At 39.1% G+C, this 23,207-nt stretch overlaps 1 protein-coding gene across 3 annotated transcripts in view; it reads right to left on the reverse strand.

The window, feature by feature from the left end:
* The window catches only part of RB1 (RB transcriptional corepressor 1), a 137,046-nt gene that overhangs the window by 68,846 nt on the left and 44,993 nt on the right, over positions 1 to 23,207 (reverse strand). For all 3 annotated transcript variants that reach the window (XM_067563114.1, XM_067563115.1, XM_067563113.1), the window contains 9 exons: positions 20,306 to 20,454; positions 12,430 to 12,507; positions 9,255 to 9,364; positions 7,545 to 7,619; positions 2,459 to 2,546; positions 1,129 to 1,245; positions 320 to 376; positions 196 to 227; positions 43 to 119 (listed from right to left, as the gene is read on the reverse strand). In XM_067563114.1, the coding sequence (XP_067419215.1) occupies positions 43 to 119; positions 196 to 227; positions 320 to 376; positions 1,129 to 1,245; positions 2,459 to 2,546; positions 7,545 to 7,619; positions 9,255 to 9,364; positions 12,430 to 12,507; positions 20,306 to 20,454 (783 nt within the window). The remainder of the gene's footprint in view (positions 1 to 42; positions 120 to 195; positions 228 to 319; positions 377 to 1,128; positions 1,246 to 2,458; positions 2,547 to 7,544; positions 7,620 to 9,254; positions 9,365 to 12,429; positions 12,508 to 20,305; positions 20,455 to 23,207) is intronic.

Consider the following 23,207-nt stretch of genomic DNA (forward strand, 5'->3'; position numbering starts at 1 on the left):
ACAACAGCAACGATATCTTGCACTTTTATAGATTCAACTTACTTCCATATGTAGCCATGACAACCTCAACAGCACAGGCCAGAAGAGATGTGTGGAAGATATTATTGTTCAGAAGTTTGCTGAAAAAGAATGCAGGCCTTAATACTAGTGTTAGCACACCAATAATGATTTTCTATTATGATTAGAAACATATACCTAAAATTGTGAACTGATAGGCGCTCTTCCTCCTGAAATATATGAACAAAAATAGGGTTGTGATTTGCTTTAATGTTCAAAAAGGAACAAAGCACTAAGAGTAATTCATCCTTATTAAACTTACCGACTTTAACATGGATTCCATTTCTCTGTAATATAGCCTTACACCAAGCTTATATCTCTAAAAATGAAGAAAGTCAAGAACATTACACAACGTTACTGCAAGCCAAAATATAAAAATCACTCTCTCAAATTTCAGTGACAAAGCCAAAATACACTTCCATCCTTTGGAAAGAATGTGCATGCTGGGACCACTCAAAGGAAATCTGATTTGCCCCTGCCAAGTTGGCCAGTAGTGCTAGGGTAGTCTGCAAGAATTACTGGGAATCATGACAGACTGAAGTTGTAAGAAGGTGTTTAAGTCAAAGTGCACAGGGCAATTTTCAGTTGCTAAGATGAGACAGCAGAGCTGTCAGCTGGAAGATACTGAGCTTCTAAGTTGGTTGAACTTGCTATGCAAGTCACTGTAGGGAAATGCAAGTGCTCTGGTGACTGGATGGGAAACAAGCCACCAGGTCCATATAAAGGCTCAGTAATCCTATGCATGAGGGTAGATTAACAGATAACTATGTAAATACAGTTTCAACTATGTTAAAATACTTTATCTGGTAATTTTCTTAGCCTTCATTAAAGTAACATTAATTTTAAAATATTTTAAGTGTATGCATTTTTTCTTTCTAGACCATCTTATGTACGCTGAATTGTTGGTCAAATAATGTCTTAAAGCATTGCCAAAGTTACATGCCCATTTCCCCAGGTTGAGAAAAATATTACTTTATCCTCCTCTATTGCCACAATAAAAGGCTGGTAAGTACATTTTGTCTCACATTAGCGAACATTCAAATGAATAATGTGAAATCAAAATTTAGTTGCCTGTGAGCCAATTTCAGCACATCCCTGCCCCACTGCTTCAGCAAATTTATCTTTGAAGATGCTTCCAAGATTTTCTACTCTTGCCAGGATACCATCTTTAGGATTCACTGTACAGTTCTGAAACATATTAGAAAAAAGAATATTTTTGCTTAACTAGGTATATCAAAACATGTTTTTACAAGTTAATCAAGAATACTTTTCCACCTCAGCTTTGTAGCACATAACCTATTAATTAGGTCATCAGTATGGTTATGGAAGTTCTGAATCTTTAAGAGAGATTAAGAGGTGGTCATATTTTTATGCTCAGTAATATACAGTAGCTACAGCCTGATTCAGCAAAAGGCACCTTAGCACATAATTAACTCTAAAACATGGGAACTAACCACACAAAGCCAATAGGACTACTTATGTGAGTTAAGATAGGCACCTGCTTAAGAACTTGCCCACAAGGCAAAGTTAGTGCAAAGTAGCTAGGATATGAATTTTAAGCACAAACAGCCATTCTGCAGTAACTCCCCATGTGGACACTTATTCCACAATAAGTGTACCTTTGTGTACTTTAGCTTAATCTATCTCCTAACCTAAATTGTGCAAAAGCCCTCTTACCACAGGACGGGTGTGTCCACAGAGGGAATTAGTAAACAGCAGCTATTCACCATTAGCTACTCCTAGATTTTCTCCTATGTACATCAGCCCTAAATATCTCACTGAATCAGGACCTAACTTTCTCCTGTTCATAATATAGCCTCTATTAATAAATTTGGCTTTTCCCCCTAAACAAAGTAATCTTAGTGTACTTGAAGAACCATAAGATTTCCAACAAAATATCAACAATTTGTTAAGTGCTTGTAAAATTCATATACAGACAAGTGCTCTTTAAAAGAACAGTACTAATGCATGTTTAAACTATCATGATTCCTTAATAAGATGTTTACTAAAGATCTTATATTCGTATTTGTTACTTACACTAGGTACATGTCTTGTTGCACTCCTGTGCCCTTTTTGGTTTTACAATGCACTCAACACTAGGATATCTGAAACAAATCTTGAACTGATCCTCCATTAAAAACAAGGAAGATCAGAGTTGATATTCTTGATAGTTCTAAGGTAAAAATTAAGCAGAAAAGACTACTAATAATTTTCTTTCACTCCTTTATAAACCATTAAGAAGAAAAAGAGGACATAAACCCAGTTATTTTTAAGAAGCCCTTTCTGGGTCACCTTTAGTAGAGAACACATGCTATTTACCTGGCTGATAATCTGAAGGATATAATTTTATAGATACTTCCACACAAATGCAAACTCTAGTTAAAAAAACCTAGTCACTTACATTAAAATATGAGATGAGATTATCTGATGGTTTATCACTTGCTGAATTTAAAATCATCATCAACTGCTGGATAGTATTCATTGCAGCCCTGAAAAATATGTAATAAGATATATGTTAAACATTTATTTTGTATGCCTTCAATATCAGACAAGAATTTTCAGATTGTTCCCTTACAGTTTCCTGAAATGCACATAATATTCTGTTTATAGAGCTGTTAATAAATTAAATACATAATTAACTCAGTAACAAAACAAACTGGTGGGGAAATTAACTGTATTTCATCGACTTAAGTTATAAATATTCATCATCATTACCCCAACACCATCAGATCAACATCAACAAAGTAAAGTACCAACAGAACAGTAACAAGCAAAATATCAATATCTAGCAAACAAGATATGCAAAGAGCACCAAACTATAATCAAACTGAGGCTCTGTAAATTAAAACATTTTTTTCTTTACTCTTATCTACAAAAGTTAGCTGTAATGTCATCTATAGACCCCACAAACTAAAATTAATTCTGCACTGTACTCTCAGGCTTGCAGTGTCATAAGAAATTACAGAATTTTGATGTAGATATTTTGGAGAACATTGTTTGTATATCACCACCACAACTATGACTCCCGTAGGTCCACCAATAGCCAGCAAAGTGCACTAAATACATGTATTTTCATTCTACAGATTCAAAACCAGAAAGTGGCCACATTAAATTTGAAATCTTACTTTGATCCCCCTCCCTTCCAGTTCTATTGAGAAGGCTGTATTTGTCTGGAAGTCCCACTATCACTTTCCATTGCTCTAGCTAGACCAGATGCATTTTAAGGTAATTCACAAGTTAGGGTTTGTAGTGTTATATAAGATTTGTCAGGAAGAGGAGCTGATTAAATTAAATGAAGATATTAAACACTGGGATGCACAACTCTGCCTAATAAGAAAACAAACTTAAATATCAGTAAAGTGAGTAGAATCCATTATCACCATTATGATTAAAAAGTTTAAAATAATATTGGAGTTATTGACAAGTTCACACATTTTCCTACTTTTCATAGACTTTACACAATAAAAAATTCTCCAAAAACTCAAGTTCTTATTAAAGCTGTTCTTACAGACACAGTAAACAAAAACCCCACTATCTATTCAGGTTCTTATACTCATGCCTACTAGTTTCTTGACAAAAATGGGATTCAAACCCACATAGATGCTGTCCATTGGTTCAAGTCCAATGCCTTAACTTAGAAGGCTGTAAAAAAAAAACTATCCCATGTATCTATGGGGCTTTTCATCTTTAAAGATTATTGATAATGTTGAAAAGCAGTGAAAATACATAGGGTCTTGCTCCTTCCAGAAAAATGATGAAATTAAAGGCACACCAACAGACTAGTTCTTGTTACTCTAAATTAAAAACGGTTTCCCTTCTGGAAGCACAGCCCTAATGAGGGAATAAGGCCTCCTTTCAGATAGCATATAGTTGTAGAATGGTGGTGGAACTGCTACTTGTTTTTAGTGGTTAAAAATGATCAGGGTAGCTGCTTGTTTGTGTGCATTAATGCCTGACCATCTCATATTTCCAGATTTTTGGGGTGTTATGTACATCCTCCTGAAGGATAATTTATGCATGTGCATACATATCTCGGGCACACAGCCGAAAGGAAATAAATCTAAAGGTACTGACATGCAAGCCTACTACATCATGCTATATTTTAGGGGAATGTCTTTATGTAGCTTGCTTTTTTATTTATGGTTTTACAGGTGATATATTTAAAAGTTTGGTTTTTTTTTAAAGGTAGAACAATGTACTGATTGATTTAGCAATTTATCCTCAAGATCTACTAAGCAGTTTGACAAATGTCACTAGTTTATATTTCCACATCACTATATTCCTGAGAAATGGTTACATTCTGAATTTAAAGTATTTAAAAGTTTGTTTTCTCTCCTCTTTAATGTAAATATATTAAAACATACAGCGCCATCAAAATGTTGCCACTACTAACAATCATTATGGCAGGTGTTATGGGACTGGGTAAAAAAAGATTACGCAGTAAAAAGCACATTAGAGATCTGAGATAAGTATGCTTGCTCAGAATGGTTTAAAATAGGCATCTGGGTATGTGCAACCTTCTGATTTATGATAGACTAGAGCAGTCAAACAAATTATAATCCAAGAATGTTTAGATAATTTGTACAGCTGTTATACCATATTTGTGCTCAAGTAAGGTTAGCAGCCAGAACTGAAGCTTGTTCATGACTTAAAATGTGCTAAATAAAACTAGCTATATAAAATACCTATTAATAAAGTGGAATATTTAGTTGTTAAATTTACCACTATTTATCAAAGCCTTTTTAAGATTGCCAGACAGTCTAAGATTCTTTAACTGAAAGTCTGTAGTCTCACTGTTTATAAAACAGGAACAGGAAGAGGATTGGGTTTGCCCAGCTATTACATTTACATAGGTACCAGAATGGCTAAGAAGTTAGAGCACTAGGCCACATAGATACAGTTACCATTGCTAGTATTGTTTTCATTATTGTTTATTGAGTGACATAAGTAAATTTGAACAAGAATAGCTTTGTTTGTATATTTGTTTTTACCAACTCAAAATTACATAAAGAAGCAGCAAATGTAACAACTCCACAAATTTCAATCTAACAACAAAGAAATGTATTATCCTATTCCTCCACTCTTGATTAGCATCTTCATGTATATCTGGGACATAAAAGATATTGGATATAACAGTGAGGATTTACAATTTATGACAGTTAATTTAGCTAGCTTGCTTAAAGTGAAGTTCTTCACATCCTTTTCCCTAGCCACAAACTAACAAAACAGTGGTGTGCTGTCTCTCATATCTCTTGCTGAAGTTCTTCTGGCTCTTACACAGGCTGCAGCCTCAACTGCTTTTGTCAAAACAGATATTGGTAAACTGCCACATCCGGACAACTTTCAATACTTGCTGTGAAAGCGAACTGCTGGGGGTCCTTCTGGCATGTTGTAAGACCTTATGGCATTGTTCCCTTATGCTTCCCACTTTCAGTCAGATCTCCTTTTTTATGTACCCTATTACAAAACCCCATCATTTCCCACGGGCTAGAGTTGTTCCAAATGGAATCTGATTGGCATATCTCTGGGGCTAAAGAAAATGTTCTGATTAGCTGAGAAAACAGGGATGGGGGCCTTTACTCACAGACAGGATGGACTTATGAGTGTCTGGTTACTTGGGTCATGGCACTTCAGGGACAAACTGCTTTTTTTCCCTACCACTTTAAAAATTTCGATATGAGCTTCTTTAACACTTTTTTTTTTTTTTTCGTTTTGTTGGGGGGGAGAGAATGGGAAGCAGCAGCACAGGAGCTATTATATGAAAGGACTAGAATGAGATCTCACAACTCCGTGTTATGTCCTAACCTACTATTTAAATCCAGCTCTCTTTAGCTAAAGCTATTTTTCTAAACACATACTCAAAGGGCCTGATCCAAAGGCCACTAAAGACAACGGAAAGCCTCCGCCTGACTTTTAATGGACTTTGCCTCAGACATACACTGTCAAATGGGTAGACTCTACAGTAAGTTTAAAAGTAAACATGAAGTTTTCATAATAACCTTTATGTGCCAGTTAGTTGCATACAATCACCTGAGAGTCATAAGTGAGCGAAAGCTTACTGCCATCTGCTGGCAGTTTGGTAGTCTGCAAAATATGTTGCTGGTCCCAGTCCAGTTCCCAGTGGACAGGTGTCCAGGTATGTAGAACTAACTGTCAGCTGGTTTGAGAAGAAAGGCAAAAGACTGAATAGGCACAAAGTCTCAAACTCCACCTTTGCTCCTAGACTGGCTCTTAGCAGGTCAGAGTACACACACACCAGCAAAGGTATGTGCAAGCTTGGACTGCAACTGCTGCCTATCCTGTATCTGTTTCTATGAATAAAAAGAATCCAGGCTTCACAGACGTGAATCTAACAGCTTTCACAAGCCCAGCACTTTTTTTTTTTTTTTTAATGCTGCTGTATGACTATGTATGATAAAGTGATGAGACAAATGGCATCATGAAGTTTGTCTGTCAATGGCTTCCTTATTAAATATGCTCAGTTTATAAATTTAGAGACAGTCTAACTCCCAAAACTGCAAATTATACCTAGGAACTGAAAGTCAAGCTGAGTTCTTTCTGGCTAGAAAATCGTGACAAGTAATAAAGATTCTGCAATTGGCTTTTAGTTACATTTTATTTTGGATGTGCAAACCTAGAACCTCCAGTTTTCCTCCCACAACTGTATATGCTCTGCAACAGTAAAGAGTAGCAAGAATTTGTCAGTGCAGTATCTTTATTAGTATGTGAAAATGAAAGTAGTAAATAAGTACGATACTTTTTAAATTCTCTCCTGCACAGAATTGAGTAAAAAAATCTTTACACACCAAGCAGAGAAGAAAATATTTTATTAAAATGCACTTAAGTGGTGCAAAGAATGAGATAATGAGCAGCACATTCAAGGAAGTTCATTTTCACACTTCTAGGCTCACTGATCTATTTTACACATACAGTGCAACCTCACTGTAATAAACCTCTGGGGATCCCAGTCTTTTGTTTGGTATAGCCAGGGATTCATTCTAGTGGGGGAGAGGGGTGGGAGGAGTGTGCCAAAAGCCCCCACCATGGTCCCAGCCCCAGGGGAGCACACAGTCAGCCCCCACCACGGCCCCAGAGAAGCACGCAGTCAACCCCCCACCACAGCAGGTGGGGCTGGAGTGCTATCCAAGGACCATGTTCACTATAGCCAAAGGTTTGTTATTGCAAAGGGCTTTATTGTGAGGATATAGTGTATAATTCAAGCTTCCTGCATATTTAGGGTACCAAGCTTGCAATGTACTCATAGCTGTCCAAGTGCCCTCAACTCCCATTGATTTTAAGGGAAAGGGGAGCTGAGGGCACTCAGAGCATCTCAGAAGGCTGTAAGCACCTTATAGGAGTGGGGCCTTTGTTTTAAAGTGAACACTAACTTAAAGTCAGAACTGCTACATTCTTCAGTTCAACAATTTTTAGAATATTCCAATTCAAGTAAAAACAAAACAGATGCAACTTTTTTAAATGCTTCATACCGAACTGGAGTCTGTGGAAGTATAAGATTAAACTCTTCATCTGGATTTTTCCTTGGTGTTCTTTCCAACTGCGAGCTGTAGAAGGGGAAAAAACAAAACCTTATGGAGTACTGATGTTTGAATATAACAAGTCACAATTAAAAAAAGAGGTTTTGTAAAATGACTTTTTAAAGCTGCTTAAAAAAAAAAAAATCTATGCACCAGATTTTCAGAAGAGCTTACTATCCAGCAGCTCCCATTGTTCATTGTCTGTAAATTACCAGTTTAAGATAAACAGACAAATGGGGTTAAAACAGTTTATGTGCAGTTGTACTGCATCAACTACATCAATTTAGTCCATATATTTAAACCAGTGCATTTTTCAGGAACACCCACTGTTTTAGAGGATGTATATTGTAAGCTCTCACACCTTCATTGAAGGAACAGAGGTGCTGAATCTTTAAAGATGTCCTTTCTCCATTAACCACTGAAGTTCAACAGGAGTTAACTAACAAGTCAGAGCATGTCTACACTGCTACGGTGGCAGGCATCGATGCAGCGGCACTGACTGAACGGGTCTGTGTAGACCTGCTCAGTCGATGGGAGAGTCCTCTCCAGTCAACTCAATTAGTCCACCTCCCCAAGGGTCTGTCTACATTGTCAGCTATGCAGCAATCAATTCAGCAGGATCGATTGAGCAGGTAGTGGAGACCCACTCAGTCTATTCCCAGATGGACTCCGCAGCTGACACTGGTAATCCACCTCCCCGAATGGAGTAAGGCTGAGTCAATGGGAGGGCATCTCTCGTCAATGCAGTGCCAACACCAAGGTATGTCAACGTAAATACGTCAACGGAAGAGATGCAAGCTACATTATGTAGCTTGCATACCTCCCATCAACTACCGCCGCTAGCATAGCCCAGCCCTGAGACAGTGTAATGAAGGCCTGGTCTACACTGCTGCCGGTGGTCAATGGGAGATATGCAAGCTACATAACATAGCTTGCGTTTCTCCCATTGACATACTTACATTGCCGTACTGCGACGTCTTCACGGCACTGCACTGATGGGAGACGCCCTTCCGTCGATGCAGCCTTACTTCTTTCGGGGAGGTGGATTACCAGTGTCAGCCACAGAGTCCATCTGGGAATCGACTGAGTGGGTCTCCACTACCCACTGAATTGATTGCCGTGGAGCCAGCAGTAAAGACATACCCTAAGGTTATGGCTACGCTGCCCCGGAGTTCAGCTTAGGGAAGCATGAACAGCAATCTGCACCAAAGTGCTGTACTGTAACTCCCCAGTGTGAGCATTGTGGACATGAATTAAAATTCACACCCACAGTATTCACATGGGGGATTTACAGTGCAGCACTTTAGCGTGAACCCTCCTGTAGACCAAAGCATGGGGCAACGTAGACAAGCTCTGAGAATCCATTCCTCTCTCAATTCCTCTTTCACTCTCGACTCCAGGGACTTACATAGAATGGGAAAAGAAGCAGTGTTAAAGTATGTTAGCTAATATGTTAACATGATTTTAAGTACTAGTTAGCACCCAATACAGATCAGGACAATGATTAAAAATGTGTTACCTGACTAACAAGCCTAAAGAGAGACTTTCAGGCTAGACAGGACCTGAATTTCCAGTGTTAAAAGTGACCAGACAGAACAGTAAAACCTTTTAGCCTATCTTTATATATCATATACAAGTAAAAAGAATGAAGAAGAGTGTTACCATTCTATGTGATTAAGCTGTAAAGTTTCATCATGATCCAGAAATAGTCGTGCATCTATATCTTTGTTTTTCAGGTAAAGCTCTTCATATTGTCTTGAGAGATCCTCAACCTAAAAAATGTGAAAAAACTTTATTCTTATAGGATCAATTCTGACAATGTATTGAATATTGTGTTCATGGGTTAGGGATAGGAAAGTTGTATTCTGTATTTTAATATAGATATTTAATTTATTTTGACACAACTCTTATAACCCTCCAAAATCATTTCACTATAGAGATAATCAGTATATACTATACTACACTACACACACAAGCACTCTGTGAGAGCACAGATCCTGTTCCCACTGATTTCAATAGAATGAGGCCTACTATGAGAAGGAAAAATTCAAATTCGGAACCCACATTTCCTTAGAAATTTCTCATGGAACTCTGAAAATAGCTGAAACTTCACTGAAATGGGCCAAGTCTTGTTGGTGAGGGGAAGTGGTGTGCCTACAATAAGTGGCATTTTTTAATATACTGGTTCCTGGGAAGACCTTTCTACATATCTGGAACTCTCAGCTGAGAGAGCAAGGTCTGGCAGGATAGGGAAAGAGGCAATCACAGATTCACATATTCAATTCAAATCTCCCAAGCTCATAGATTTGGGACTTCAGAATGCACTGGTGCCTCTGAGGCCAGAAAATTTGAAACCCATGACCCAAGAGTAGTTTTTCCAGCAACTATTAGATCTCCCCACTCTAGTTTTTGCACAGCTCCTGTATGGCCATAAACCCATCTTAGCCAGCTTTCAGAAGATACTCACAGGTGGCATCGAGCCAGTTGCGCTGGCTCTATGCTACCCCACCTCACACCCCACAGCATGCTGGGGGCAGGATGCCCAGATTGCTGCGGTGCTCTGGCATTACACCACTCTAAGGCTAAGGCTCCATAGCGTAGATAACAACAGTGACAACATAGCCTTCTAATGTTGATGCAGTTTACTTCTATTGATGTAGTTTTTCTGTTGGTGTAAGAACACCATCTCCCTGAGTGACATAGTTATGTCCACAGAAGCATTCCTCCATCAGCATAATGGCTTGCATGCTGGGGATTTTATCAGCAAAGCTATGTCAGTCAGAGGTGTGATTTTTGCACACCTGTGACCGACATAGTTATGGCAAGATAATTTGAGTGGAGACCAAACCTAAGCTGCACAAAAGGCTGAGCGCAGTCCCTGGATCAGGAGGCTGCAAAGGTGTACCAGACAAATCCCAGTTACAACCCGTCATTTATCCCCCGGATTACATTATATGTTTTACTATAGTCAGATGATCTTCAGCGTTCCATTCTAATCCCCTCCTTTCATATAATATGTTCACAATTTGTTCAACATGTGTCTTTTGGCAGAAAAATGTTTAATATCACCTAATTTTCTGAAAATTAAGGTTTTAAAAAGTTTTCTTTTCCATTTCAAAGAATCAGCCTTACAACATAAACCAGTCAGCTGCTGCTACTGCCGCCGCCTTGTTCATCTAGCACAAATTTTAACCAAAAAGAGCAGCTGTAAGTGTGAATTCACCTCCAATGCCCAAATTTACCATAAGTATGAATGTCATGTGCACACCTATGGAGGATTTAAACATGAACATTAGGTCCAGGCAGTTTTGCTTACTTTTGAATTTTAGTCTAAATATGTTTATATTCAATGCTAAAGACTATTTATGGAAATGAAAGAGTAAGTTTCTTATAATAAAATGGAATGACCAATTCTACTAGGTCATATAAAACTGATCACAATAAAGGCTGAAAATTTTGAGAAATATTTGTTGCTGGTTTTGTACAGGCCTACTTTTGACCACTGCCTATTGCGCTGTGTATAGTCCTTTATTTTGGGGTATCTCGAGTTCCTCACTCTTGAAGAGTGAGAATCATGTGACGATGGAATTTTAAAAGAAGGTAGAATTAGTAATCTTGCAGTTCTTTGAAAGTACCATCTCATACAATTCTGATCCACAGCACTTGGAAGACAATGTTTTTCAGGTGGTTTTGATGTTAAATTTCTGTGAGAGTGAGGTTTATGCAGAACTAGCAATAGTTCAACAATTGGATTTGTTTGGTAGGTAGGCTGCATTAACCTGTCGATTAGGAACTATGTAGTCTGCTGACTTTCCTTAGAGCAGCTGAAAGTTCAGCCAGAGTTCCTAGCCAAGAAAGCTAGAAGGGCTGAGACTCCTATGCTTAGGGACTGTTTTTGTTCTTCTAATAAGTTTATTGTTGGTAAAGACTATCAAAGTAGTAGTGAGCCTGAAACTCAAGACAGAAGAGGTCTGTAGTGGGCCTTATGTTTTTGCTTTGTTTTTTCCTGTTACGAGCCTGAATAAAATACAGCCCACCGAGAAGTGTGGAGATTTTAAGCATCTTAACCACTAATTCTGGTTTACTAAATCTTTAATAAAAGATTTTCAAGTTACCAGCTTCACCATGAATACAAATTGATTCACAGTTGGTTTAACTGTGTAAATGCCATTTTTAATCAATTCAAAAAACCAAGTTAATAAATTTTATGCTTTATAAATGGTTACTGCTTAAGGCCTCAATCATGCAACTTTAATGCATGTAGGTAGACTGCTGCACCCACCCTGAGCTCCAATGAAGTGAAGAGGGTTCTGTGAGGTACAGCAGTCCTGAGTTTAGTCAACTGTAGGACTGCAGCCTAAATCTTGAGATATTTATATATCCAAACCAGATTAACAAAATTGGATTACATTTAAAGTTGAGAAGGTGTAGAATTAATTTTAGAGAAATATGCCTGATTTTGCAGCCTTTATATTGCTGTAGCATTAATACAAGTAAGTAACCCATTAAAATCAGAGGAAGGAACTACTATTTAAAATTGTACTTCATTTTGAGAAGAGTAACAAGTTCATCTCCGAGAAGTTCATTATTATAGTTGAAGTAAAATAAAATAAACTGTATATCCTATATTAAGAAGAATCTTTTAAACAAAAGGCCTATCAAGAATCTTGGAAATCCTATTAAGTCACTTTTTCTTGTGAAACACACTTTAATTCATTATAGGTGTCTTCTAAAGTTGCCACTGGAACTGCAGTATAGTGAAAGGATACTTACAAGATCTTAACCATTTTAGAAATGAATCACCATATATTTAACTACTTTTAATTACTGTAATTACCTCCGGGAGTCCATGTGAAGTTACAATACCAACAGAATTCAAGAACGGAATAAAGCTTGTGAAATATACATTTTTGACCTGGAAAAAATAAAATGGCATAACATCATCAATGTACAGAGGTACTAAACATACTTTGGTTTTTACACACAAGACAGCAAAACAAATTCATTGTGTTAAGCTAGTTATGAGAATCTATTCTTCAATTACCTTAGATAAGTACTTAATTTTAAACATATTCAGTCAGAAATAAAGAACTATCTACACACACATGAAGATTAACTGTGTGTGCACATTTACATCTGCTGCTAAAACACTGAGGGGTCAAACTGGGGGAAAAAATAAAGTACTCTTCTGAGCTCCAATCATTTCAGTTTCTGCTCACAGTAGACTGTGCAAATATTCATCATACGATCATCCCTCTTTTTCTTACATGCTTATATGCAGATTAAAAGAGCAGTTACCTTATAGGATCTGTGGTTCTTTAAGATGTCTTCACATGTGCATCCCATTCATGGTGTGTGGGTGCCCCCGCATAGTACCTTGGAATATTTATATTAGCAGTATCCAGTAAGAGTCATTTTCACACTCCTCATGTCCTTGCACTCTCCCTCCCAAGGGCGTAAAGTGAACACCCAACCACCACTCAGTTCCTTTGTCACTCAGAACTCAAAAATATATTAAGACTCTAAACTCCAGGGAATGGGGGGGAGGGTGTTATGGGATCTACATGTGCAGACATCTCAAAGAATCAGTTACTATAAGATAAAGGAGGGGCATCACTTTTGAGTACTGCACATGTGGATGCCACTCGTGATTAGCTAGAAGTAACCTTAAATGGAGGTGGGAGCTAAGAGTTATTGGGGGAGGAAAGCCTGATTTTAAGGCCACCATTCTAAACTGGGCATCTGTACTAAAAGCATTCACTAACAAATAATTTTTGTAAACATATGAGCCAAAGTTCAGGTAGCTGCTCTGCAAGACTCCAATATTGGTATTTGACTTAGACATGCCACCGATATCGCTTGTGCTCTGGTAGAATGAGTCCAAATATTTGAAAGGGGACTTAATATATGTGCTTCAAATACAATCAGATACCTATTGAAGGATTGATTTATTTCCATAAGCAATAAAAAGTCGAAGTTTTACAGAAAGATTGAGTTCTATCCGATAATATAACAATGACCTTTTAATAACCAAGCTAGGTAATTTAACTTCAGCTGGAGATGAATGAGGTCTTGAAAAGAAAACTGGTAAAATGAAGAAATTGATATGGAAGTCCCACATTTATTTTTGGAATAAAGGATGGATGACATCTCATAATTACCCTGTCCATATGAAAAACTGTGTAAGGAAGGTTAATCATTAATGCCTGTAATTATCCTACATGCTAAGGTAATTGCCGCTAAGAATACCACCTTCATTGATTAAAAGTGAATTGGACAGCTTGATAAGGGCTCAAGGGGGTTCCGTTAGAGGAGGGGGAAAAGCACAATTTTAAAATCCCGTATTGGTGCAATCTTTTTCATAGGGAAAAAACAAACAAACCAGGCCTCAGAAATCTGCTCACTGATGAGATAAAGCCAAACCTTTTAAAGGCAAATGAAATGTTGATATCACCACCAAATCTATCTTAACTGAAGAAATAGGTTATTTATTATCTTTGAAACATTCCAGTCAGATTTTTTGGTATAGAACATTAAGTAGTAACGTAACCCTTCAATAATGCCCATAAGGAGATATGTAATCTTTCAGACTATTTTCTGCTCTGAAGTAAACTATTCTGTACTTCTGAAGAATATTCTCTACCTAATGCAGACATCCAGAAACCACCCAAGCCATGAGATATAGTAATGCTGGATTCGGGTGAAAAACTAAGCCATAGTTCTGCAATATCATGTTGTACTGAATCGGAAGCATGATAAATTGACAAATCGGACAAAATCAGGAGTTACAAAAACTAGAACTGGAGAGGCCAGGCAGGAGCTATCAGTATAACCTCAAGCCTCCTTGCCTTATCTTCCTTAAGACCATTAGAATTAGAGGAAACAGAGATATTAGAGATACATCAAATGGAGTGACCAGTAAATCAAGAAAGCATCCGCTATAGATCCCGGACTCTCTCCTGCTTCAGAACAAAACAGACACTTTGAAGCAACAGGTTTATCTGGAGAAACCTCCCCCATCTTTAGAAGATATGCTCCAGTAAATGAATAATTTAAGTCCATTCACATGACAGTCACTTTTCTGTTTAGTGAGTCTGCTAAGCTATTATTCTCCCCAGAAAGTGGAGAGCTGTCAAATTGATGAGTCTGGATACACCTTTCCTGCAGATCTGTGGCTTCTTGACACAGATATGATTTTGCACCTCCCTGTTTATATAGTGGACTGCTGTGCAGTTGTCCATGACAATCTGGATGAAAGAATCTTTGATCAATGGTAGAAATACCTAGCAAGCTAGATTCAAACATTTATGTGCAAGTCAGACTCCCCATGAGGACACAGACTGAGTAGGGATCAGACACGCAACCCTTCTTGGATACATCCAACATCAGAATTGTGGGTGGTATTGGAACAGCAAATGGTATTCCCATATGCACATTTTCTTTTGTTGTCCCATCACGTCAGAGAGTTTAAAACTTGTCATTGAAAGTTTGTATGACATGACTTGGAATTCTGTTTTGGTTTATATACTGAGTTGATCCAAACCTGAGAAGGTCTGAATCACAGATAGGCAAGGAAGTCTTAAAGTTACATGACACCATATGGTCTAGAATCATAGAATATTAGGGTTGGAAGGGACCTCAGGAGGTCATCAAGTCCAACCCCCTGGTCAAAGCAGGATCAACCCCAACTAAATCATTCAGGCCAGGGGTTTATCAAGTCAGACCTTAAAGACCTCTAAGGATGGAGATTCCACCAACTCCCTAGGTAACCCATTCCAGTGCTTCACCACCCTCCTGGTGAAAAAGGTTTTCCTAATATTCAACCTACGCCTCCTCCCCCACTGCAACTTGACACCATTTCTCCTAGTTCTGTCATCTGTCACCACTGAAAACAGGCTAGCTCCATCCTCCCTGGAACTCCTCTTCAGGTAGTTGAAGGCCACTACCAAATCACCCCTCATTCTTCTCTTCTGCAGACTAAATAAGCCTAATTCCCTCAGCCTCTCCTCATAAGTCTTATGCTCCAGCCACCTGATCATTTTCATTGCCCTCTGCTGGAGTCTCTCCAATTTGTCCATATCCTTTCTGTAGTGGGGGCCCCACAACTGGACAAAATACTCCAAATGTGGCCCTCATCAGTGCCAAATAGAGGGGAATAATCACTTCCTTCCATCTGCTGGCAATGCTCCTAATAATGCAGCCAATATGCCATTAGCCTTCTTGGCAATAGGGACACACTGTTGACTCATATCCAGCTTCTTGTGCACTGTAACACCAAGGTCCTTTTCTGCAGAACTGTTGCCCAGCCAGTTAGTCCCCAGTCTGTAGCAGTGCATGGGATTCTTCCTTCCTAAATGCAGAACTCTGCACTTGTCCTTATTAAACCTCAACAGTTTTTGGTTTTTTTTTTGGCCAAATCCTCCAATTTGTCTAGGTCACCCTGTATCCTGTCCTTACCCTCCAGCATATCTACCACTCCCCCCAGCTTAATGTCATCTGCAAACTTGCTGAGGGTGCAATCTATTCCATCCTGCAGATCATTGATGAAGATGTTGAACAAAACCGGCCCCAGCACCGACCCCTGGGGCTCTCTGCTTGCTACCAGCTGCCAACTAGACATCAAGCTGTTGATCACTACCCACTGAGCCTGATGATATAGCCAGCTTTCTACCTACCTTACTATAGTCCATTCATCCAATCCATACTACTTAAACTTTCTGGCAAGAATACTGTGGGAGACCATATCAAAAGCTTTGCTAAAGTTAAGGTATATCAGGTCCACCACTTTCCCCACATCCACAGTGCCAATCACCTCTTCATAGGAAGCAATCAGGTTGGTCAGGCATGATTTGCCCTTGGTGAATCCATGCTGACTGTTCCTGATCACCTTCCTCTCTTCTAAGTGCTTCAAAATGGATTCTTTGAAGATCTACTGCATGATTTTTCCAGGTTCCAGGGACAGAGGGGAGGCTGACCAGTCTGTACTTCCCCGGGTCCTCCTCCTTCCCTTTTTTGAAGATGGGCACTATATTTGCCTTTTTCCAATCGTCCAGGACCTCTTCCCATCGCCACGAGTTTTCAAAGATAAGGGCCAATGGTTCTACAATCACATCAGCCAACTCCCTCAGCATCCTCAGATCCATTGCATCAGGCCCTATGGATTTGTGTATGTCCAACTTTTCTAAATTGTCCTGAACCTATTCTTTCACCATTGAGGGCTGCTCACCTTCTCCACATTCTGTGCTGCCCAATGCAGTAGTCTAGCAGCTGACCTTGCCTGTGAAGACAGAGGCAAAAAAAGCACTGAGTACTTCAGCTTTTTTCACATCTGTCAACAATTTGCCTTCCCCATTCAGTAAGGGGCCCATACTTTCCCTGACCTTCTTCTTGTTACTAACATACCTGTACAAACCCTTCTTCTTACCCTTCACGTCCCTTGCTAGCTGCAACTCCAATTGTGCTTTGGCCTTCCTGATTTCATTCCTGCAGGCTCAAGCAGTATTTTTATACTCCTTCCTAGTCATCTGACCAAGCTTCCACTTCTTGTAAGCTTTCTTGTGTGTTTAAGCTCACCGAAGGTTTCTTTGTTAAGCCAAGCTGATCGCCTGCCATATTTGCTATTTTTTCTGCATATCAGGATGGTTTGTTTCTGTGCCCTCAATAAGGCTTCTTTAAAATACAGCCAGCTCTCCTGGACTCCTTTCCCCCTCATATTAACCTCCCAGGGGATCCTGGGAATCAGCTCCCTGAGGGAGTCAAAGTCTGCATTTCTGAAGTCCAGGACTCATATTCTGCTGTTCTTCTTTCTTCCTTTTATCAGGATCCTGAACTCTACCATCTCATGGTCACTGCTGCCCAGGTTGCCACCCACTTCTACTTCCCCTACCAATTCTTCCCTGTTTGTGAGCAGCAGGCCAAGAGAAGCACAGCCCCTAGTTGGTTCCTCGAGCACGTGCACTGGGAAGTTGTCCCCAACACTCTCCAAAAACTTCCTGGATTGTCTGTGCTCTCCTGTATGCTCTCAGGATGATTGAAATCCCCCATGAGAACCAGGTCATGTGATCTGGAAACTTGTTAGTTGTCTGAAGAAAGCCTTATCTACCTCATCCTCCTGGTCTGGTGGTCTATAACAGGTGCCCACCACATCACTCTTGTTGCTCTCAGCTCTAAACTTAACCCAGAGAAGTTTGAGAAACATCTTCACTGATGACAGAGTGTGACTGTGACAAGTGCCTTATTGTCATTATCTGTGAAAAGGAATGCTCTTGTTGCTATTGAACCTAGTTGAGCTCCTATAAATTTTAACTGCTAGACCAGAATCAGATTCTATTTTTTAATTGATTCTCAAAACTAGGGATGAAAACAGGATCTTCTTCACTGCTAAGGTCAACTGTTCCCAAGATTTTCCACATCAAGCCCAACACCCAGAGGAAGATAAAAGTGTAATCTGTTTACTTAGATAGGCTGCTAATACAGAGAGGCACTTGGTGAACACCCATGCAACCAAAGTAATTCCAAAGGGAAGTACTCAGAATTGATAGTGGATTTCTGAAGCCACAAATCAAAAATGCTTCTTGTGTGCAAGGTTTATCGACACATGAAAATAAGCATTCTGTAACTCAAGGGCAGTGAACCAATCCAAGGGATCTCGAGCAGGAGTAACTGGAGCAAAAATTACCATATGGAAATTGGCGCAGTCTAATGTATTTGTTTAGATTCCTGAGATCTCTTATACCATTCTCTTTTGGTATAAGAAAATAAGGGGAATAGAAGCCTTTTCCCCAAAATTCTTGAGTTATCAGTCCTATCACTCCTACTGATTAGGTCAAGTATTCCTTGATTCATAGCACTCCTGTGAGAATGGTCCCTGAAAAGGCCCCAGGAAGGGGTATGAGTAGGGGGGGCAGGGAATGAAACTGAACAATCATTCCTGATGATCTGCAGGATCCATTGATCTGTGGTGATTGCCAGCCAAACCTCTTGGAAAAAAGGACAGTTGGGACAGTCCAAGATCCTTGATCATTGCATCAAATCTGATGTCTCTGCATCTGTCCTGACTGTGCGGCTACCAAGAAGAATGATGGAATAGATCTTTTTAGATTGGTCAGAAGATTTGTTGATAAAAGTATGTGGAAGGTGCAGTATTTTTATATCTCAAGGAAGGGAGATGGGGGACAAAATTGATCTTTCCTAAAAGCTAGCATATCTAAACCTAGAGATCTGAAAGTGGACCGTGAAGTATCTTAACAAATAGATACTTGTCATATGGATAACCATAGGAGATTTTAAAACAACAGTAGGGCTTCTTTGTAACCCCTATTGTTATGCTGATGGAGAAGTCTTTATTACAGGTATCTAATTCTTCATGATGAGGAGATTTAGATGGTACAGAAATAGGAGAATTTTCAATAGAGGTGACTCAGGTCCTGGAGTTATTTTAGTATCAAAGGAAGACATCATGGGACCCTTCCTTGCTAAGGAAGCCTGTGATTCATTTAGTTGACATCTCTGAAGGCATTGAAAATGCCAGAGCCAGGGCAGAGTGAATTTGACGAGCCAAAGCTTCAGAGAAGTGAAATTGATGAGCCATGGTTTTAGAATCCTCTCCTCTAGGAGCCCTCTGTTGTGAGTGCCTTTTCCATCAATGCAGCACTGAAGGCTTCAGCACAGTCTCTCTCAGTGCTGACTTCAAGGAAAGCTTTCTCCTATCAGGCACTGGAGATGGGGAGCAGTGCGAAGCAACAGATTCAAAGTCTCACGTTTGTTGGACAGTACTGAGCTCTGACTGCTCCAAAGAAGTGTTTGGGAAGCCTCCCCATGTCTTCATGTTCCTCAAACTCAGAGTCCCATCCCTGGTGACCAGGGCACACTCAAGGATTGTGCTGGTACAAAGGAACTTTCTGCACTCTGTCCAGAATCCAAAAGTGCCCTCATGGACTTTTGCATAAGGAAAAGTTTTAACCTTAATATGCTCTTCTCCTGGGCCATAAAGAGACCTATCATGAGTGCCTGTTAGGGGACTAGCTCCTCCCTCGCCCCCACAGGAAGGGCATAATTTAAAAGCCTGGGGATTTTGACTATCATATAACTAAAAACCTACTAATTGATTGGGAACAAAAACAAGTTTTTTTTTTTAATTAGAGGTAACACACACTAGTAGACAATAAAGCTACGATAACTCAGTGCCCTAACAATTAACTATAAAAAGGACACTAATGTTGTTCCACCTGCTAGACTTAGGGTGGTCCAAAGTAACTGAATGGCAGTTGGGGTTGTTGAGCTTGTTATACCCTAGGGAAGGAGAGCATAACCCCCCTATTGGAAACTACTAATGAAAACATTTCAAGCTGCTGCAGTGGGGCACACCATGAGTAGAAGCCACATGTCAAGTACTTGAAGAAAAACTAAGTTAGATACTTTATTTCACAGTTCAGTCTCCCATGTAAATATCAAAAGACAACTGCATGCAATCTAATAGCAAAAGTGAGTTGTTTATTTTTTTAAAACAGAGAAAGAAATATTGAGAAAGGAACAACATTATTGACCACTGGATTTAAGTAGACTAGTGGTAAGGTAAAAATGTATTTAAAAAAATTTGTTTACTAATGCCTAAAAGAAGAATATCAATTTTTAATCATATTTTTGATATTATCATGCTTAATGGACATTACACCAAGATCTAAGATTGAATTTTTCAAAAAGCACAATCTTACCTCATCTAAATTACAATCATGTTCTTTACAAAGGACTTCAATAACCTTTGTATCTGTGTCAGTTTGTTTTGATGTACGTGTACTCCTGTTCTGACCTCGCCTGGGAGTTCGAGTTGAGCCGTTAATAGACACTGCACTCACAGCAGATTCTGTAAAAGATAGTCGGCATTACCACAGGTTCTTTGTTTTATTTTAAAGAACAAGTTGCAACTGAAAACCAAAGAACACTTCTGACCTGTACATTTAAGCACACAAGAGAGGGTAATGTGGTTTTAAAAAGAGTCTATAAATTTCATACAGAAGACAGAAAGCACACTTATGGTTTATATTCCAAGAAAGGGGAGTTTCATCATGCAAAATCCACATGAAAAGAAACCTAATGAGACTGTCTTGTATAAGTTTAGACATTGTGTGTTTAAAGCTACTTATCTATGGAATTTAACACTACTTAGCACTTTTCATCTACAGCTTCCAAATCATTTTGCAAATGGTGAATAAGCATTAGTCTCGTCACATCCAAAGTTAACCCACAAGTGAAGATGACATTTCCCAAAAGCTTCTACAAAGAAGTTACTTGCTTGTAAACAGAGTTCTTCGAGATGAACTTTGCATATTCACACTCTTGGAATGCACTCACTGGGTGCAGCAAGACAGTGGAACCTTCTAGTAGGGGTACCTGTTAGGAGTGGCTCACCCCTTTCTTTGCCCTCTGACTAGTAGCACTCACACCCCCTCAGGGGGCATGGCTATAGGAGGGGGATTGGCGCCACTGCCTCCTCAGTTCCTTCCAACCTTTAAAGCACAATACCAAGTAACTACATAATTAGGGCTCAGCAGGAGCAGGAAAGGTGGGCAGGTAGTGTGACTATGCGGAGTGCATCCATCTCAAAGAACTCTGGTTACAAGTAACCAACCTTCATTTGTTCTATGCATGTCCTCTGCATATCCCTACTCTTGGGATAGTTTGACAAACAGTACATCAATAAAGGCAGGAAAGAGCACAGCCTTAATTGAACAACGATTGAATTACTGTTCTGTCAAAATGAGCTTCAGATCTGGATTCCAGATCCAAAGCATAGTGTCTTGTAAAAGTGTGAATTGTATTCCATATAGCAGCCTTGCATATTTCAATAAGGAGAATATGCTAATAGAATGCTGCAGAGGTAGCCATTCCTCTAATGGAATGGGTCCTTTTAGAGCTCAGAGGGGAATGCAAAGTTGCTCTAAAACTCTTCAGTACAAAGCCTAACACATCTAGATAGGCACAGGGCCTAAATGGTTCCACCCTTTGAAGTACTGGTTTATTAAACAAATAACTTATAAGACGACCTGAAGACCTTAGTTCTATCTAGATAATACGAGAGCACTCTTTTTGCATCTAAAGAATGTTATCTAGAACAGTAATACTCAGACCTTAGTGGTTCAGGAGCCAAATTAGCGATCAATGTTACCCAAAAGAGCCACAGTAGTGTGAATTCATTATTTCATTTACCTTTTTTTTTTTTTTTTTTTTTATTATATATATTTATCCCTGGTTATTCTGATCAAGTATTATTGTTTCATCAACTGCAATTGGTTAATAATACAGTAGAAGCATCCTGATTGGCTAATAATTAAAATCACTGTTTTAATATCATATGCTGAAAAGAACCACAAGAGACACATTAAAGAGCCACTTGTGGCTCCCAAGCCTCAGTCTGATCACGGATCTAGAATTTCTTTTACATGTTTGATGGGGGGGGAGGGAAAGGAGAGAGACTGATTAATGTGAAAATTTGAAACTACCTTTGGAAGGAATTTAGGATGTGATCTCAGAACCACTTTGTCCTCATAAAAAGTATATGAGGGGGTGGGAGCCTGCCATCAATGCATACAACCCAACTCTTCTAGTAGAATGATTGCTTTTATAAAGTCTGTCTTTATAGAAAGATGAAACAGGGAACAATCCAGGAATGGCTCAAATAGGAAAGACATGAATTAACCCTAAATTCAAATTTATGTAAGGCCTGGGTCACAATGAAAGGATAAAGATTCAATAACCATTTAAAAAAGTTTGCCAGCCTGTGAAAGAAAAACAGATTTACCCTTAATATGAGTACAGACTGATGCAATAGGCATGAACTTTAATAGAAGATACAGACAGACACCCTATATTTAAGTGCCATAAATATCTAAGATCTGTTGATTAGGGGCTGAAATTGGGTCCACATTTCTATTAACTGCCCATATTATGAATTGTTTCCATTTAAAGTCTAACTTCTCTTGTAAAAGGTTTTCTAGCATTAATGAGAATATGCTGAACCTCAATGGAACAAGGCTTTTCTAGTTCTCTCAAAGTCCCATATATCAAGCGGTTAGATGTAATGATTTGAGATCTGGGCGGAAGACTCTCCACTCCTGCTAGGATAGCAGGTCTGTTGACAACTTCAGCAACTTGTGTTTGCTTTGTTGGATAAGTGGAGTAGCTCTGTGTACCACGGTTTCCTCAGCCATGGTCGAACATATAAAATAATCCAGGCAGAATCTTGTTTCATTTTCTTTAGAACTTTGGGAATTAGAGGGAACAGGGGAAAGGCATACATGGGATCCTTTCCCCAATCTAAGAGCAATGCATCTATCAATAACTGACTGTCCGAACCTGCTCGAGCAAAAACAGGGAAACTTCCTATTGAGTCTAGTGGCAAACAGATCTATATCCAGAAATCCCAATGTCTGAAGATATTCCAGATTACTGAATCCTTTACAGACCACTCATACATCTGTGAAGTGTCTCTGCTAAATTGATTCACAATCTTGTGTACTCCTGCAACATGTAAGGCAATCAGGTAAAAGTTGCATGGAATGCACCAGTCCCAAAGTTTTATTGCTTTGCAGCATAGCTCGGTCAATTGAGCACCACCTC

This window comes from Emydura macquarii, unplaced genomic scaffold, assembly GCF_026122565.2.
Source record: "Emydura macquarii macquarii isolate MOO-44397 ecotype Brisbane River unplaced genomic scaffold, CSIRO-AGI_Emac_v2 contig_2473, whole genome shotgun sequence".
Lineage (NCBI taxonomy): Eukaryota > Metazoa > Chordata > Testudines > Chelidae > Emydura > Emydura macquarii.